General features: G+C 37.9%; 1 protein-coding gene across 4 annotated transcripts in view; it reads left to right on the top strand.

Annotated features, from left to right (window-relative positions):
• Window positions 1-17,806, top strand: part of CFAP99 (cilia and flagella associated protein 99) — a 42,382-nt gene extending 24,576 nt beyond the window's left edge. For 3 of the 4 annotated variants that reach the window (XM_032444085.1, XM_015862665.2, XM_015862664.2), the window contains exons 10-16: window positions 1,944-2,032; window positions 4,057-4,261; window positions 5,406-5,547; window positions 6,726-6,877; window positions 9,523-9,728; window positions 15,229-15,391; window positions 17,302-17,806. In XM_032444085.1, coding sequence (XP_032299976.1) covers window positions 1,944-2,032; window positions 4,057-4,261; window positions 5,406-5,547; window positions 6,726-6,877; window positions 9,523-9,728; window positions 15,229-15,391; window positions 17,302-17,469 — 1,125 coding nt within the window. In that variant the 3' untranslated portion in view covers window positions 17,470-17,806. The remainder of the gene's footprint in view (window positions 1-1,943; window positions 2,033-4,056; window positions 4,262-5,405; window positions 5,548-6,725; window positions 6,878-9,522; window positions 9,729-15,228; window positions 15,392-17,301) is intronic. The other variant, XM_032444086.1, reaches the window with a different exon arrangement.
• Window positions 17,807-18,253: the final 447 nt, after the last annotated feature.

Raw genomic sequence — 18,253 nt, 5'->3', positions numbered from 1 at the left:
CCAACAATTATTTCTGATTACTGTTACAAAATCTCTATTCATCTTTTTCACTACAAGGGTGAGACTGTACAAATGTATCATCACTCTGTCTCAATCTGCTGCTTGCTCATATCTGGCCTTGTTCTTTCTGTATGTATTGGTTTTGGTGAGCTGCTGTGTGTTTATTAGTTGGTCATAGTGACTGCAGTCATTTTTCATGAGACTTTAATTGGTCTACATTTTGCCAGGTTTATTCCATTTTGTCATCTTAAAAAAGGGAAAGTATCTCATAACAGAAGGGGGATGAGAAAAATTCAAGAATTCCTTGATACCACAAGAAACAGAAGAATCTTTGCAGTTATTTTACTTATGCCTGTTTTACATAACTTGGAAGTTCTAGTAATTTTGACTATGTGGGCTTCATTCATACTTCTGTTTAACAATGTGAGATTCTAAGCTAAAATTATTTTCATAATCAGACTTAACTCAGTTTTCTAGCCACACTTTACTTAGTAAATATAGAACTTGAAATCTGTCTGTGCAGTTTATTGCCAAATATATGGAAATTTCTGCATCTGTCAGAGAAAATGTCTACTCTGCACCAGTATAGGGTATAATACAGGCTGGAGGGTGAATGTGAAGAGGAAATGTCAGTGTAAGGGCTGATAAGTGGACCAAAAGGAAGGATATCATCAGGCATTGAGAAGAGTAAGTATAGAGAGTCCAACAAAATTGCATTCTTGTCCCAAATTCTTTTAGCTATCATCATTTTACCCATAAGTAAGTAAGCAATTAATTTTTTGCCATTAAAATGTGCCATCTGTGAGAAACTTGGTAATTCTACTTAATGAATATCCAGGTGATAGCATACATTCATTATCGTCAACCTGCCTAATTAATATCAATTATAAAATATCAATTTTCCAGTTAACTTACACATTCCAGGAGACTGCAGTACATACGATATTTGCAGTATGTAGCTTGAGTGATTCTGTGCATCTGTTTGTCAGCTTCTCATTAAGCTGTTAATTTGGAGTTTAAATACGTGTTTGGGCATTAAGCAAAGAATTTTTTTCTGGAGTTAGGTCAAATGTGTCACGACTAAGCTTTGTGTTCTGTAGGAACCATCCTAGTTCTTATCCTGTCTGCCCTGCTTTGCCTTGGTTCTGATCACGTCTAATTATATGCATTTGCAAAGGTGCTATATTTTGTCATCTGAGCAGTCTACATATGCATGGAGTATTTTTAACTGGCAAAGAGATTGTTCCCTTCTTCATGCAGTATTTAGAGATTGTCTGGGGGTTTAGTCCTAAGGCAATACACTGAAGAACTACAGAGCAACCACAGGATCTGGTCCAAGTTGTAATGTGAAGACTGACTCACTGAGAACTTTGCTTCCAGGATCTAGAAAATAAATATGGCAATGGGTAATGCCACTTTTTTTACGAATATTTTGAAGTTAAAATAGTGATTATTTGGGGGAGGAAAAAAAACAAGAAAGAAAAAAAAAAAGAACTTTTGAGAACTTCATGTAAGCGATACTTCTTGTGTTTTATTTTGATGTTTTTGGCTAATTTACCCTCTCTCAGAGGCAGGAATTCAAAATATTTTATTCTGGAAGCAGTTTACTTCCTTTGTCCAAAGCAGATGGAATCCATGCACACCATGAACTCGAGCACTGAACGAATGCAAGGAAGTGAACACATTCTAAGGGATTTGACATGGTCCAAGAGTGATTACAAATTTATAATCCACTTGGGGGACTTTGCTGATTTCTTAAGCAGCTTGAGTGGTTTATGAACAGCATGCAATTTCATTGTGAATGTCAGATTAATGCTAGATGAATACTTTAAACAAAATTTATGATGTCTTGGGTCGATTTATTTAACCCATGGAAATGTTTTTACATTCTGTTTTATGGTTTACATTACTAACGATGGTATATACATTCCCTCTACTGACAGATCCACAATTTACCTATTAAATTAAATGCAGCAGCTATTTTAAGAGAGGGTGCCCTCTATCAGCGAAAAATGGAACAGGAGCTCCAGAGGTATGGCCACACATCAATCTTCCTCAGTTTATTTTCACACCTCTTGATAAAGAATAATAGTAGTGTTTGTTTGTAAAGTCCAGTAAAGATCAATTGTTAAATTTGTTCCAATTCTTCAGAATATATAATGACACAAATGCACTTCTACCTTTGTGTCCATTATAAAAGGAGCATATATATTAAGCTTATATATTAAACATTTCACATACCTTCTTTTTTTTGAAGGGGGGTGGAACTTGGGGGAGGTTGGGGAGGGAGGCGGGACTGCATGCAAAGTTGATAGTTGAATCTGTTTATCTGTGTATAGAAATACCTGTTCCTTGCTGTCACAAGGAGGTGTATGGGAGGACTAAAACCATGCTGGTCCACAGGCTGGATGAGCAGGAGTGTGGGTGACAGCAAGGCGTGCAAGGGCAGTGTCCTCACTGAGAAGCCACTCAGTCCCGTAGTACCTTGGCAAGGCAGCAGAGCGGGTCCGATGAGGGGAAGCAGGGTCAGCCAGCAATCCAGTGATTGCTAGGCAAGACTATAGGGACGAGTCAGGCCAAGGCCAAGCCCAGAGACAAGTCAACAAGATGGGGTTAGCAGGTACAAGGCTGGACACAGACATACCTGCAACATGGCCAAGGACAAAGGTTTCTACCATGAGTTTAAATGCAGCTTCCAGGAAGAAGCTCCACAGATGCAATTTTCTCAGCAGTTTTTCACACAGCTCTTCTCTCTGCAGTCAGATCCAGTAGTGCACAGCTGCACCATAACGCAGCTGTGTTTGAATACAGGCAACTCAATCCTAGGGGTGGGGAATAAGATCTTGCAGGTCCATTTTGTGCACACAGAGCTCTGACGTAAGGAAGCCTGACTATGCAGCACAGATTTTCAGCTGATGTTAATTGGGCTTCTGAATGTCCACTGCAGACTGTATTCTGTAACTAGAAATACAGAACATTTTCAGTAATAATTTCAACTAAGATAAAACCTGTAACATTGTCAACTTTATTCAATATTTTTACTAATCCACCTGACTTAGCAAGGTAAGGACTAAATACTGCTGTTATTCTAAGTCCTGGAATGACTGTCTAAAGTTGAATTTAGCTTTTGTATGAAATTTTGATAGATGGATCAGAATTTCAGCAGTAAGATTTTACACGTCACTCAGGTTGTGCTACCACCTATTATTAACAGCTGTGTATGTATACTGAAATTTTCTCATACAGTTATACACAACACAGTTCACTTTATCTGGCAGAATTTTATTGCACTCTGCAAAGGAATAATGTTCCCCTTAACATTATTTTTTATTCATGAGATGTAATGTTCAGCTGCATTTAACACAAAGCAAATACATATATATGCATTGGGGAGCAACAGTGAGGCACTGTGCACTGCATTTTTTGTCTGTGCCCAAACTCTTGGCTCATTCAGTTCTTTGCTGCTGGACTTTGAGAGGCCTGCTGCAGGGCTTTGCTTTTCTCTCCTGGCTATCCATAAAAAATAAGGATGTGGTTTTACTTAATATCTGAATACTTCCTCTCCTCGTTACAACAGTGTTATAGGATTATTTAATTGGTGAAATACGAAACAGGAACAGAAATAAGAGAAGTTTTTATTTCTCTACAGTAAAGTTGGCAAGAAAACTGCCAAAGAGAAAACTTATTTGTTCTCTCTGCCTCTAAGCAAAATAATCCTCTGAGAAAATTTACATACCTTTGGCCTGATTCTCCTTGCTCCTTATAAGAATGTACTTGTAAATAAAGTTAGCCCTCTCTTTGGGCTTTACTGTGCTGACAACATCCACATCCATGTTTTCATACACTTTCTTACTGCCCTTTTTCCCCAGGCTTTCTACCTAGTAGGACCTCTTGAATTGGAATTAAAATACATCTGTTTGGTGACTTCACAGTGACTACCTTTTCTCTCTGCAGGGATCATGCACTCCGTGTCACAAAAACCCTCTAGAAATGTTTAACAAACCAAAGCAGGGCCGGAGAGCCAGAGTGTGATGTACTCTTCCCTCACTCTTGCAGAATTGAAAATCTGCTACGAGGGACTGGAGATGCATCTGAATTCTTGGAATGGCAAAAGCAAATGCGTGGAAAAGATTTGGAAGAGCAGCAGGCTGAACTAGAGTGCAGAAGGCTTCGAGGGAAACTGAGTTATGAAGAGGCAGTTTTAGCTCATCAGAATGTAATTCAAGAAAATAAGAAGAAAGGTGATTTAATGCGAGAAGAGGTAATACAGCTTTGTTCAAATTTTGCCTGCATTCAATTACTGCAAAATTTACCATAGATGATGCCTATTACAAGTAATTATAAAAGTTCTGTACAGTGTCTTTACTCACTGGAGTCTGTAAACAATGCTATAACTTCCAGACACTGCAATGTTTATACATTTAAGTAGTTTTTACAAGTGTTTGATTTGATTGATAGCACTTTTGAATTCAATTGAATATAAAGTGAAAGTAAAGCATCCTTCCCAATATTCATGTCATTATTAATTTTCTTTTTGCTCAGACACTGAGATATTAGGCACCGTTTGCAATGAAATCACCAATATGTGACTAATCTAATTATCTTGTTAAAGTGAGAGCTGTGAATATAAACAAATTTGCTTCCTTAAGCAGATATAATTCAATTTATTTCATATTATCCAACATGGCTGTATGTCTCCTGGGGAAAACTCAGATAGGAACCCTCTTTAGATCAACAGATATGGAAAATAGAATACTTATGCCAAAAAGTACCTTTTCATATATTTTCCAACATGACAAATCACATTTTCCCCAAAACACTGCTAAATCTTCTTTCTTTTTTTCCCAAAATCACTTTTTTTTCTGGTGCTTTTCTTATAAACTAAGCAAATGCTCAAGGAATAATCGAGTACTATAGAATTAATAGTTTGAAGAGTGACTATCACAGGCCAGTATCCACTGTTCTTCTTTTCTATTGACTTGGCTTGTTGCTATGCCCTGTGGGCTGACCACTACTTTTCTCATGGTCACCTCCCACAGATGTCAGTAGTGACTCAGCAATTTAGGATAGACCCACACGGATTTTCAATACGGGCATCATAAAAGGGAAATGTGCCTAATGGGGTCCTTTTCTGTCCTTAAAAATACACATTTCAGCTACTTTGGCATTATGCATTATGTTTATCTGAACAGACTATCAAGCAACAATCTGAACCCTAACATGTACAACTGAATGGAGTGTGGTTGCTTTCGGCCATTCAAAAATGATTGTAGCCATTCTATTAATCTCAGTTTCAGGGATGATATAGTCCAATGAATGCAGTTATCTTTGCACTATTTCAATTATTTGAAGCTCTCATATGATTGGTTATCAGAAATTTTATTAACATGTTTTTTGGGATTTAGAAAGCAGAACTGATGCATGAGTATGCAGAGAGATGTCTACATGAACGAAAAGAAATGAGAGAGCTGGTGGAAAAGGTCGTGGAAGGACACAAGAATGCAAAGCAAGCAAAACTAAAGCTTCAGAAGTACAAACAGCAGATAGGTATTTATATATTGCCAGAAAAAAATAGATACAATGCCAAATGTCCCCAGATTACTTTCTTTTAGAGGGGCAGTTACAATTTTTCTGAAAGAAAGAGAAAGCTGTGGGAAATATCCAGGATATAAATTCCCATAAATGTAAGAATATGAATTTTAGGACTAAATTGGTAGCGGGTAGATCAGAAATTCTAATTTACTGCTTGTGGGAATTAAACTTTGTCTAAAAGGGAAGAATACAATGCTAATGCTCTGCAACTGGTTTCTCTTCCATCTAAAAGCAGCATACTTGAATGGCTGTACTTTTTGTCAAATCAATTTAGGAAGCTCAGATTCCTGTGATTCATGCCATTAAGAGAGGATTTGCCTAGCAACCTTTCTGAAAGAATCATAGCTCAAGATTATTGTCTTCTTTAGAGAAGACAGTCTGGAGGAGATAATTGTAGCTGAAGGAAAGAAAAGACATCTGCCAGAAGAACAGTACCACAAAGGAGAAGGATTAGCACAAGACAGACCAGTCATTAGAATGAAGAGAAATTGTGTTACACATCCTCCACAATTCTTAAATAAAATTCCTAGTTAATACATCAGTGAATGAAATCCAGGCAGAAGGCTGGACATATTCCAAAGCAATACCATGTTAACAAATGTTAACATATGGCAGTAAATATTAACAGTGTACAAATAGGCTCCCTTAAATTGTGCATATTTTGGTGAGCAGAATACTTTTTACTGCTTAGCTACCTCTACAATTGTACTGAGCACGGCAGAAAGTGTTAGCCAATCTGAAATGGCGCAGCAAAGCCTACCAACCTCTGTGCGTCACTGATTTCTAGGATATGTACAGCTTCATAAACTACAAGTGTTTGATGTTGTACAATACCCTTTTATTTAAAAATGAAACACTGTACATTAATTAGAACAGAAATTAAGTAGAAATAATTCAAATTGTCTACTTTATGTATGTATACAATATGCTTCTATGCTTAATAGAATGATAGACAGTAGAGGTGGGAAGCACCCATTTGGTTCTTTAATTGTTCCCCACACCAATGACATATTGCTCCTTCAAGTACATCTAGGTATGCATTATTATCATTATTCACAATCACATATGAGTTCTCCTCCAGATAGACTACTTGTTAAAATATGCCACCAGCTAACAGAGATGAGTTCTTTTAGTGCAGGAAGTTGCTGAAGAAAATCGAGAACTACTTCGTCAGGCTTTAGAAGAAGAGGAAGAGAAACTTAAGAAAAGATACGAATTAATTCAACAAATACGAGCCATTGAATCTTTACCAATCCTTAAACACAAGTTTGTTGACTTAACTGAGGTAAGCTCACAGGAAAAAACTACTGTTTTTACATTAATGTGTACTGTAATGTGTACTGTATGTGTTTCACACACTCAGGGGAACTGTGTACTGAGTGGAGATTCATGGTGTTAAGCACAAAGTGACCCCATGAGACAAAGATTAGATCTGAAACTTTCACAAATTTTATAAAATGAAAATTTTACCATGGAGAATATTCTGATGATAAGTGAGAACTTACTTACAGCTTCTGATAGCAAGTGAAATCATAGGCCCTTTGAATTTCCTTTGAATTCTGCTGCCAGCATCTGGCTTTCCAGACGTCTTTCAAAATCAGCTGATTACAACATGTGCCATCCGCCTTCACAAAGTCACAGAGTAATACAAAGTGACCTCACCAATTTTAAATGTGATCAATTCTGGTTTTTTTTACCTGGATTCAGTCACAAGATGTGGGCTGCAAAGTCGTAAGACATAGTCTGCAAAGACAGAACAGTTCAAAGTAGTTGTGTGTGGAAATGTCATTGCTTTTTTAATCACAGCAAATTCTATACAATGGTGCAGGCACTCACTGAGGAAAATGAAGGTGACCAGATTGCCAGTACTTTCTTACTTTTGAATGTGGTTAATTTCATTGCCATGTACGTGGCTGCCAACTTGACACAGAACTTCCACTGGTAGTTTACACTGTTTGTAACTAAGTACAGAATGTGGCTTTAATATAAATTTCCCATCTAGCTCTTCTCAAAAGACAAAGTAGGAAAACACAATAGGTTTCAAGGCATATGTAAAAAACGTAACTGAAATCAAGCTTATGCTATGTCTGTGGTGACTAAAGTGTAAGGTTGCTGAAAGTGGGATGGCCATACAGGTCATATTGCATGTGCAAGAGAGCCAACCTGAATTGGTTATTTCACAGTTCATGTGTACCCACTATTAACAATGGTTCTCAGAGTAATTTAGGATTCTTTTGGTGATGTCTTGCCCTATTTTTTATTTCTACAAAAGGCTTTTATAGGCTATGTGACATTAAGTATGTATTCATAAAATTTGTACTACTCAAAACTGTTGAAGTACCCAGTTCATCCCTTGATGGCACTTCAGTTTCTCTAATAGCAGCATTACCTACTGTACAAGTATAGAACTATTCTTCTTCTAGGAATCTTTTCACTGTCTTCACTGAATATTTTTGAAATGCACATGCTCAAAGTATTCATCCCTACCATTCCATGCTTCACTTTCCTAGATCTTTTTGGTGTCTGCTTACCATGCTCACATACAACCACTGTTATATATGCCCTGTTGCAAAACAGTTTCCTTTCATCTCCCATGAGTACAGTTCAGCAGTCACTGAGTAACTTCAATTACACTCAAGGTATTACAGTACTTGCCATTTACAATTTCACTCAGGACTGAAATCTCAGAAGGAAAGAAATAATATTTACTTTTTCATTTAGTTATGGTGATACATATTTATGAAGAAGATGCAAAGAGAAGATTGTTTAATTGGATTATTCTATCACTCTTTTTATGATGCTGCTTGTGATCAGTGTATAGGTCATGTTTGGTAAACATGATAAGTGTGGAAGCAGAAACCACTGAGCCAAAATTCAAGAGTCAAAATTTGGGTAAAATACAGTGAGGTGTTGATTTCTTCCTACTGACTCAGCTTTTGAAGCTTTAGAAAGAGAGGCTGTGTGAACCAAAAGTACAGGAGAGACTCTTGGAAATGTTGGAGGATTCTGCAGGTTCCTGCCCAGGACTCATTCACCATCACTGATGAGTTTGTATCATTTGGCTCTCCAGTCTAACTCAATAATAAGCTCTCTTAAGCACAGCTGTAGCAGCACATAGTTCAGTCTGTTTCTCTGCCATACTTGGTGTCTTGCAGCCAAACTCACAATCTGAGTATGTGTCTATAACAGAACATTCTTCTCTCTTCCTGGTGGTTGATTTTTTTCCCTTCCCATTCATGTTCTGTTTTGTGAAAGGCAAGTTGTATTCTGTCAACAAGCAACTCAGTATTCAATACAAGGGATTGTTTTTCTGCTGAAAAGCGTTGTTTGAAAACACATCAGCTCTCGAACTGAATAATTTCTCTCCATTAAAATGACTGTAATGAGTTTTACTTGCATATATTTATCATTACTACTTATGTTCAATCTTAGAAATAACATTCAGAGAAGTGGTTGTTCATTTGTTTTGCCTGTCTCATATTCAGCCTTTCTGAACTTTGTCATTCATTTTCTGTGGAACTAATTAGATCAAGGTCTTTGTGACCAAAATCTTAACCAGTCTTTCACTCTTAATATTATACAACCATATAAAAAGAGTCTGGTAAGCATCTTGACTTCCTGCATCTATGTCTTCCATTATAACACGTTATGTTTGTGCTTATTCTATATGTCAATATTTTTTCATGAAAGGTTTTGAGAGCCTTGTGTTTGTACACATACAGAAGATAATCTCTACACTTTAAAACCAGCTTGCAAATAGCAGTTAGGCTAGAGTCATAATAGCAGTTAGGTTAGAGTCATCCCTGTCTTTTTTGAAGCCCAAAAATATTCAGCATGATTTGGAACACAATCAGAATACTCTGACTGTACTCATCTTCTCTCTCCTTGCCATTTACAGTGTTATTTAAATCTATACTTCTTATTTCCTAGACTGGCGGCCATGGTTTAATTTGTGAAATGTCAATAGTGGAACTACGTGAACGCCTTGCTCTACTTAAAGAAGTACAGAAAGCAGCAGAGGAAGAGAAGAGAGACCAGATAATTCAAGATAAACAAGCTAAGGAACAACTTCTTCTAGATAAACTGGACCAGATTTCAGTTTTCAGAGCAGAACTTGGACGAGCAGCTGCATTAAAGTCAGTATGAAACAGCATATATAAGACACTTAATACATTGAAACTTTCTTAATACTTTGCTAGTTCCATGAAAATAAAAACAAGTCAAGAGTGAAATTCTGCCCTTTTATACAGCAATGTAGCTTTCGTCAAAGATTACGCTGGGAACAAGATTTCTTTTTACTCCTGAAAATGATTTGCATCAAATTTAACAAATGTTTTTCATCAATTTGAATTCATGGTTGATGACCTTGTGCTCAGCTGGTATTGAGAGTACTGCACCAGGTTTCAGAGCCAAAACTCTGTACTGAGTAAGAAGCAATTCTGCTCTTTTTCAGTCAATCAGAACCCATTTGATTTTATTATAATCATTCTTACTTGCTACTTGAAGTGGTTCCTCATTGTCATCTAAATCAATATATTAGGCCTATAGTTTTCTTCTCTGAACTTCATTTGTTATGTGAAAGGGCAGGCATTATTTTAGAACATGCTTGAAGAAGGATATTTTCTGATAATAATAATAAATTATAAATTAAATATACTATAGCTGTAGATCAAAGAGAAGAATCTTTGCTTACAGGCTCTCTGATCAAATTTTGTATTCATTATGCATATTTATTATTAATTTTCATATTTATTATTCATTGTAATAAAGGATCCATAACCATCGTGGATGGTTACATATACAGAAGACAGATCCCATCCACAAGGAATGTAAAATCTAAGTTTAAAATATTTACAAATAAATCTGGGCAAGAGGAAAGCCTGTGTGAGTGTGTGAAATATGGACCATCTCTTGCTCTTATGCCATTTTTACTGCATCTTGCCTCCGCTTGCAAACTCTGATTGGTTGTTTTTGCAAGTTTTCTTTCACCTTTTTTTCTTTTGTGTCTTTGATAGTTTACTTCTTGTCTTGCCGTATTTATTTTGCAAATAGATGTTCAGGCTGCCATTCTGAAGACATATTCTATCAGGCTAAAGCGTTGCATCTTTAGACATGTTTTAGATTTGTGTTTATCACTTGGATACAGAAGGTGGCTTCTTAGGAGTTCAATTCATGTTATTGATTTATCTTCCAGATCTAAATCTCAATTACAGTAGAAGTAAGGCAGTATTGATTTATTCATTTAACTAGTTTTCACTGGTCCCAGCTCTGATTTGGTTTGTAGCTGATAGTTAATCTCCAAAGAGTAAGGTTATACTGTGTTAGTACTTAAGAACTTGTTTTAATGAGGTTAGTGAATCAATAACTGCAGCTCCAGTGGATTGACTGCATAGATCAGTGACCTTGTCTTCTGTGTCATCTATGGAGAGAAGACTGAAGGACCTGCAATAGACTTTGAGGTGGAGACAAATTCCCATCTCTAAGCATTTAGTGTTATGTGAAATCCTGTGGGAGTAATTCAAGTCACTGCTTACCACTAGAGATTCAAACCAGGCATTAAGAACTTGTATACTGCATAAAATCTATTTCTCTAGTAAGTATTCTAAAAATCATCTGTTATGGTAGATACACAGTGTGTACATACCACATAGAGCTGGGTTTCTTTAAAATGGGCTCTTTTGTATTAATTCAGAGCTAAAACCTTTCTAATCCTGAAATAAACTATGCTGGAATGTGAAGTTAACATGGATTTGTCCTGACATATTTGAGAGGTTATTTAGAACAGATGACCATTCCAATGATGGTAAAATGCAAATAAAATTAAACACCGAATTTGCAAGTTTCTATTCAGACTCATGATAAGGAATACAGAAATATACTTTATTTTAATGGAGTCCCATTTGTTCTCCAAATGAAGGAAGTATACATTTTCAGTATCCATTTTACAAGGCATTTCTTTTCACACCTCCCAGGCACTCTAGGTCACAACTTGGGAGCATTAATTTTTAAGAGGCATCATCAAAGTATACTAGAAATGTTGTTCTTCAGGAATGTCTTTAATACTTGATCACGTAGAATGCAAATCTGTGGTGGTATTTCTGTTAATACGCAGCATGCTGGTGTATTTACATAAGCTAGACTTTTTGCTGCAGCTTTCATTATTCTCTAAACAAACTATAGGCTTTGTGCATTAAACCTATTTACAGGTCTAGACTCCCAGAATATTTATCAAGTCAGTGTGATTAATTGCCTGATTTGTATTGATACACTACACAGGAGATATAAAGATCACATTATGCTTACAGAATTAAATCATAATTATAGGCATAGAATAGCAAATATTACTAGTGGTGTTCATAAGATACCACTGTGCATCAACGAAAACTCACATATTATACCTGTGACCATATTATGTTGAAGGCTCTTGCTAATCAGGCAAAGTGTGATGGCTAAGCTTTGCTAAACAAATCTGCTTTAATTAGTGTCAGCTGGAGTTTAATTGGGTCCCTACCAAGCAAGTTCCTTTCAGTATCATTTACAGACATACATCAAGACAAAAGAAGCACACTGGGCTAGCATATAATGAACTATATTAAACAAAATAGGAAATGGAACATGAAAAATCACAGAAACATCAGCCTTTAATAGATTGAAAGCCGTTACATCCATCACAGCAGTAGCTTTACGAGTGCTTGCAGAACATTTAAGAATCAGTTCAGCGTATATGCAGGGCTTCCCTTTAATTGCAAGAATTTCACAGTGTTTGAAAATTAGCACTGGTCTGGTGAGACCTCACCTGGAGTATTGTGTTTGAATGTGGAGCCCTCAGTATAGGATAGACATGGAGCTGTTGGAGGACATCCAGAAGAGGGCCACAAAAATGATCCAAGGGATGGAACACCTCTCCTGTGAGGACAGGATGAGAGCTGGGGCTGTTCAGACTGGGCAAGAGAGCCTCTTCTCCAGCTGAGGTGACCTAGCAGTGGCCATTCAGTATCTAAAGGGGAGCTGCAAGAAAGAAGGGGACAGACTCTTTAGCAGTGTCTGTGGTAATAGAACAAAGGGAAATGCTTTCAGGCTTAAAGAAGGTAGATTTGGGTTAGACAAAAGGGAAAAGTCTTTTACAATGAGGGTTGTGAGGCACTGGCACAGGTTGCCCGGAAAGTTGGTTGATGCCCCAACCCTGGAGACTTTCAAGGCCAGGCTGGACCAGGCCCTGGGCAACGTGATGTAGTTGTGCATGTCCCTGCTCACTGCAGGGCAGTTGGACTAGATGACCTTTAAAAGTCCCTTCCAACTCTAAGGATTCTATGATTCTAAGATTGTAAGTAAACTAAAAATTCTATATATGCCTTCCAAAAATTATCACATAATTCTATGTTATATCTAGAGAGGGTTCTTCTAGCCATAGACTATCCCATTCTGAGTGATTATCAACTTGCTTCCTTAGGAGATATGTGATACAGAGAGAGAGAAGTTATATGAGGATTCCCTGTCTCATGTCCTACAAGTTCTTCACTGGCCATCACAGAAAAACAGAACTTGAAAAATCCCTTTTTTCTTCCCTCTCTAAGTTTCCATTAGAATGTGGTGTGGCATCTGAAAATTTATGGGACTAGATGCTTTTTGGAAGTTCATGCATGGCTGACACATGACTTCATGTAGAGGAGGACTGAATGTTTGTCTGATAATAACCAACTATTTAGAATGTCAATTCAGAAGCAGCTACTGCTTCTTCATGATGTTAAACCTCTTGTTGTTTTTCTTGTAGTGGTATTTACAAGAATCTGGATTTGCATGTAATGAAAGGTTTTGTTGCTTATTCCCACTGACAATATTTAATCACTGACTATTTACATAAAACCTTACTGTTATATTCTCTTAGATCCCCTGGAATGCGGTGCCTCATTGCAATGCAAATAGAAATAACCCGTGTTCTCAATTAGATCATATGATAGCACATAATTTTTAGACTTACAAAACTGTATTAAAAATTAAGCTCACTGTTGCAATGTGTGATTGTATTAAAGAGGGGACAGAAGTGTTATCCCAAGTAGACAACATGACACAAACTGAGAAGCTCAGGAAGAGTCACAGGAAATCAACTGGAAATGAGAAACCAAGCAAAACTGTGCCCTCTTTTAAGAGTTCACAGTCACATTTAGGAGTGTGGCATGGATCAAATCTCCTGTGCGTCCAAGCTGTGAGAATTTGGGTAATGTAGTCTAGAATGGCTGCCCTGAAGAATACCTGCTACTATGAGGAATTTCCTCTTAGCAAAGATGAAGTTAACAAGACAGACAAAAATATTTCTCTCAAGATGAAAAGAGTGTTTGGATCACTGGAATCTCAACACAGACACTTCTGAAGGCAAACTGGTGGTTTTAGCATCAGAAGGAAAATCCCTTCTCCTTTTTCTAACTCCTTGAGAATCACAGCATCACAGAAGAGTTAAGGTTGGGAAGGACCTCTGGAAGTCATGAGAAGACATGATTTATGATGAAAACACCATGGAATAAGACCTGAGAGATGAGGGAGAAATTCTGTTGTAAAACATTTCCAAAGGACAACCTGTCCCTGAAATTGGACCTGGCACTCACAGAATAAGAGTTCAACAGTGACTAACAAGGCCCCAGTGCACTCTGCTCTTGATTATTCCAAATCCTGTTCTGATTTCCAATAATAGCAGTTGTAATGTTGTACTACTGGAATGTAAAAGGACCTTGCAGAAAACTATCCTTGCCAGCTGAGAGAGGACATCAGATCTAACCTGGTGATATATTAGATAATGATCAATATTCCTTGGTAGATTTGATGCTTACTTTAGCACTGGATTTGGACAGAGAATCACAACTGGTCATGACGTAGTACTGCAGCATGATAGTACCCAGTCGAGTTCAAGGGTATTGTTGAGGGAATGAGAAGGTTGGATGTAAAGTAAGTCACGGTATAAGGTGATGCAAATTACATGAAAAAGAAATTGTGAGTACATTGCACCAGCTGAACGAAAGCAAGCAAAACCAGACAAAAATGTAAACTCCAAAAGACAAAAAAAGTTGTTGTAATAGAAGGGAAAAAATATAAATAAATAAAAGACTATCCCATAGCCACTCTCCTATGCCTTACACATACGCTACATGTGGTACTATCAATTTTTCCTCTCCTAAAACCTCTAATTTTAATACATCACCACCCCATAGATTCTGAATTTGGACATTCAGATTATGCAGAAACAAATATCCTGCATTTGTCAAAGAATACAGCAACTGAGATGAATACTAAAGACCATGTTAAGAAAACTCCACAAGCAAAAAGCTGCAGTGTTAACACAAGTTTTGCATGGTTTTTTTTTTCTAAAGAATGTCATGTCAGGCTTGAAATATTGTCAGATATTGTCATCATGGAATCCCATGGGAAGAAATGATTCTGTAATGTTTAGTAATACTGTTCTCTAAACAAGAAGCAAGCTGTGAATACCACATCTATTGAGCTATGTGATTTAAACCTGTTTTCAGCCAGCCTGGTTCCCAGAAGCAAAAGCAAATTCTTTATCATCCGAGTAATATATAATCAGATGGATTTATTCCATAGGTTGATATTACTTCACATTCTCATGGCTTCTTTTTCATTTGGCAGGCAAGAAGAAAAGAAAAAGAAGTCCCAGTCTAGTGAAAGGCAAATGAAAGATGAACGCGTTTTAAATCTGCAGAGAAAAATTGCAGAGAAAGCAATGGAGCGTAAAAAGCAAGCAGGACTCTTAAAGATTACCCCCCGGAAAGCCAGCACTGCATCAAGAAAGGTCTGGGAGTACATAAGGAAAAGATCTCTGCAGTAGAGTTTTGCTGTACAGCCAGCACTGGCAAGGGTGGCAGAAGCCATACTAGAGGGACAGTAGCAAGTTCCCACTTCCTGCATAGGCACAGTGTCCTCACACCATGGCCTTGTCCTCACCTCCTTGCCTTACATTTGGCTGCCACAGACTGGGGTCCATCCACACAGTACCCACCTTTCTGCTTATGTCACCACACAATGAAACGGCATCTGACCCCTGTCCCTAACTCTGTCTCACCCTCCTAACAGGCACATCCCACTACATCAAACTGGGATGCTCACCCCTTCCCACACCCAAGGCAGGTTTCAGCTTATCATTCCTTTGATAAGGGAATGATACCTGACCTTTCCTTCACATGATCCAACAACATCAAATGAAAGCATCGATAGGCTGTAGGCTTAATGCTGGTAGCAGTGGTTGTGTTTCCTTGGCAAGCACCTGAAACAAGTGTTGAGAACTGCTGCTACTGCCACCCCTGCCACTGTAGTGAACAGTCATGATGGGGTCATATTTTAAAAGCTGTACCAGCCCAGTAAGAAATTAGAACTACATCTCCCAATCCACTAAAATAATAAATCTTTACTTGTTCTGTGGGAAAGACGAAGCTGAATTCAGTGAAGGGGAAAATTATATTTTTCAAATGCACATATTTTACAAACTGAAATAGTGCAGTCTTTCAGAGCACCAATGTTTGCAGTCCTCAGTATCCCCATTTCAAGCCACTGCATGTATAAGTGCATGCTTACATAGAGCTCTAGGTCTGTTCCTTCTTAGCAAAGAGAATACTGAAGGCCTATTTGAAGAAAGCATTTCCTATGTTGGGATGGCTTTCTGAACTGAGGCTTTGAACGTATACTAAATCACTTTGCTGAATGGGGTCCAGTATAAAGTACAGGCAATAAATGCAGACTTCAAAGGCAAGCAGCTATATAATTACAAATGAGAGACATTTATAAAGTAAACAGATTGCAAATTCTGACTTTTTACTACTGATGTGGGTCTGTATGAGTGCTCCTGTGTTGCATAAAAGTGGGGAAAGGAACAACAAAACAAGGCTTGTTTGCTTGTTTTGAAGTTAGATTTTGCAGTTTATTATTGTTTTTTAGCAAAGCTTTGCACAGTTACCCTCCTAAGATGTCACAGTATCTTTGTTTAGGGCCTGCTCAGTTGTTAAGGCATCTGTAAGACAGGAAAGAAAAAAAGAACACAACAGGAGAACCTTAAGGTTACTCTGAATTACTTAGAAGTTTTGGTGCGTCTTCCATCAGTGCTGTCCAACCCTGCATGACCCTGCCCAAATCTTATTACAGGGAAGTAGCTCAGTGTTTGTCAGATATGCCCAGCAGCACCTTTGTTCTAGTTGAACTGCATAGTGCTGTAAATGGTGGAAATATAATAATATATATATATATATATAAAACTACCATTAATTAAATTTTTTTTAAAAATTACTATTTTCAGTGAAAAATCAGATGAAGAAGTAGCTGTTTTCTGCTGTTTCTGAGCTTTTTTTGGGAATACTCCCTTGTGAACTAGCTTATAAATCAGCTGACAGCAGAGTGTGATAGATTCTGTTCATTTGTGGCTTCAAGGATAACTTGATTGCAGAGAAAGAACACGAGGTAGTGGCATGGGAGCAAGCCATCCCAATAGTTTGCTATCGACCTCACATTCTGTGTAGTGTTACAGCTGTGTACTTCATCATAAACTGAGCAACCCAATTGAGTTCCTCTCCATTCATCATGCCCAAACTGTTGATGTTTCCCAGTCGTGTTCGCTGTGTTGCCAGCCAAACTGTCAAATAAAAGTTAAGTGTATCCTCTAAACAAAACCATCCTATTCTCAGCAGTCTGATCCTCTGCGTGTCATCTCTACAGGACTCCTTGCAGTGGAACCGTTGGAAAGAACTGGAAGAGAGTCGGGGAAGGCGGTTCAAGTCTCTTCAATACGGTTTAATGGCCAGAGAAACAGCCGAGAAAATGGCTGCGTACGTGGCAGCAAAAAGCGGAGCCACATCGTGTATCCTGCGCTCCGAAGTAAAATAAAGTGCACTTGGAACAAACCCAGGCCTGCTGGAAGTCTCCCAGAGCAACTGTGTATCACAAGGTTGAATTTTAATCTTTATTTGATCTGTACCATTTTAGTAGCAAAATTTGGGTCATTCAGACATGGTAGAATGGAAACGTGTTAATTTTTTATACTGGAATTTTAATTTTGTAGCTGTAACGTTACATTTTCTTCCTATTAGAATGAAAAGCTGTAAGAAACCGAGATGGCCAGTGTCTGGGTAAGAACACTGAGATCCATATTACTGCTGTCACTGTGCCATGAGTTGCTGTGTTCATTTTCCTGAAGAATAAAAATGGGGGCAGAAAAAAGGCAGTACTTGTTTACATCAGCATTTTTTCAGCAGCATGTTTGGCCCAGGTTCCTAACACATCTTCTGACGTGACAGTAACTGCGTGTAACAAGATCACCAGCTTCAATACTGGTTTTAGAGGGTGCAAGGAAATCATTTGGAAGGTTGAGATGACAGGACAGCCCACAGGCTGCATTCAGCACCCCAAGAGACCATCCCTCTGTTTGCAGTCTGCTCAGTGTTTAAACAGTGGAAGGAGCACATAACACTGCTGGGTCTCTTTAGCTTCTTTTCTCTTTTCTGCTTCCAGAAGACAGAATTCTGCTACTCACCTCGAAGATCATTTGCCCTCTATGACAATTTCTATACTGTAAAACAGCCCTTAAATCATGAGACTTATTCTAGGCACCTGGCCAAGGAGGATATAAATCTGCATTAGAATCTGCAGAGCAGTGAGACGACGTAATGTA

The sequence above is a fragment of the Coturnix japonica genome, chromosome 4 (assembly GCF_001577835.2).
Source record: "Coturnix japonica isolate 7356 chromosome 4, Coturnix japonica 2.1, whole genome shotgun sequence".
Taxonomy (NCBI): Eukaryota; Metazoa; Chordata; class Aves; order Galliformes; family Phasianidae; genus Coturnix; species Coturnix japonica.
The sequence above is the reverse complement of the archived record's forward strand: the minus strand, read 5'-3'. Positions and strand labels throughout refer to the sequence as shown.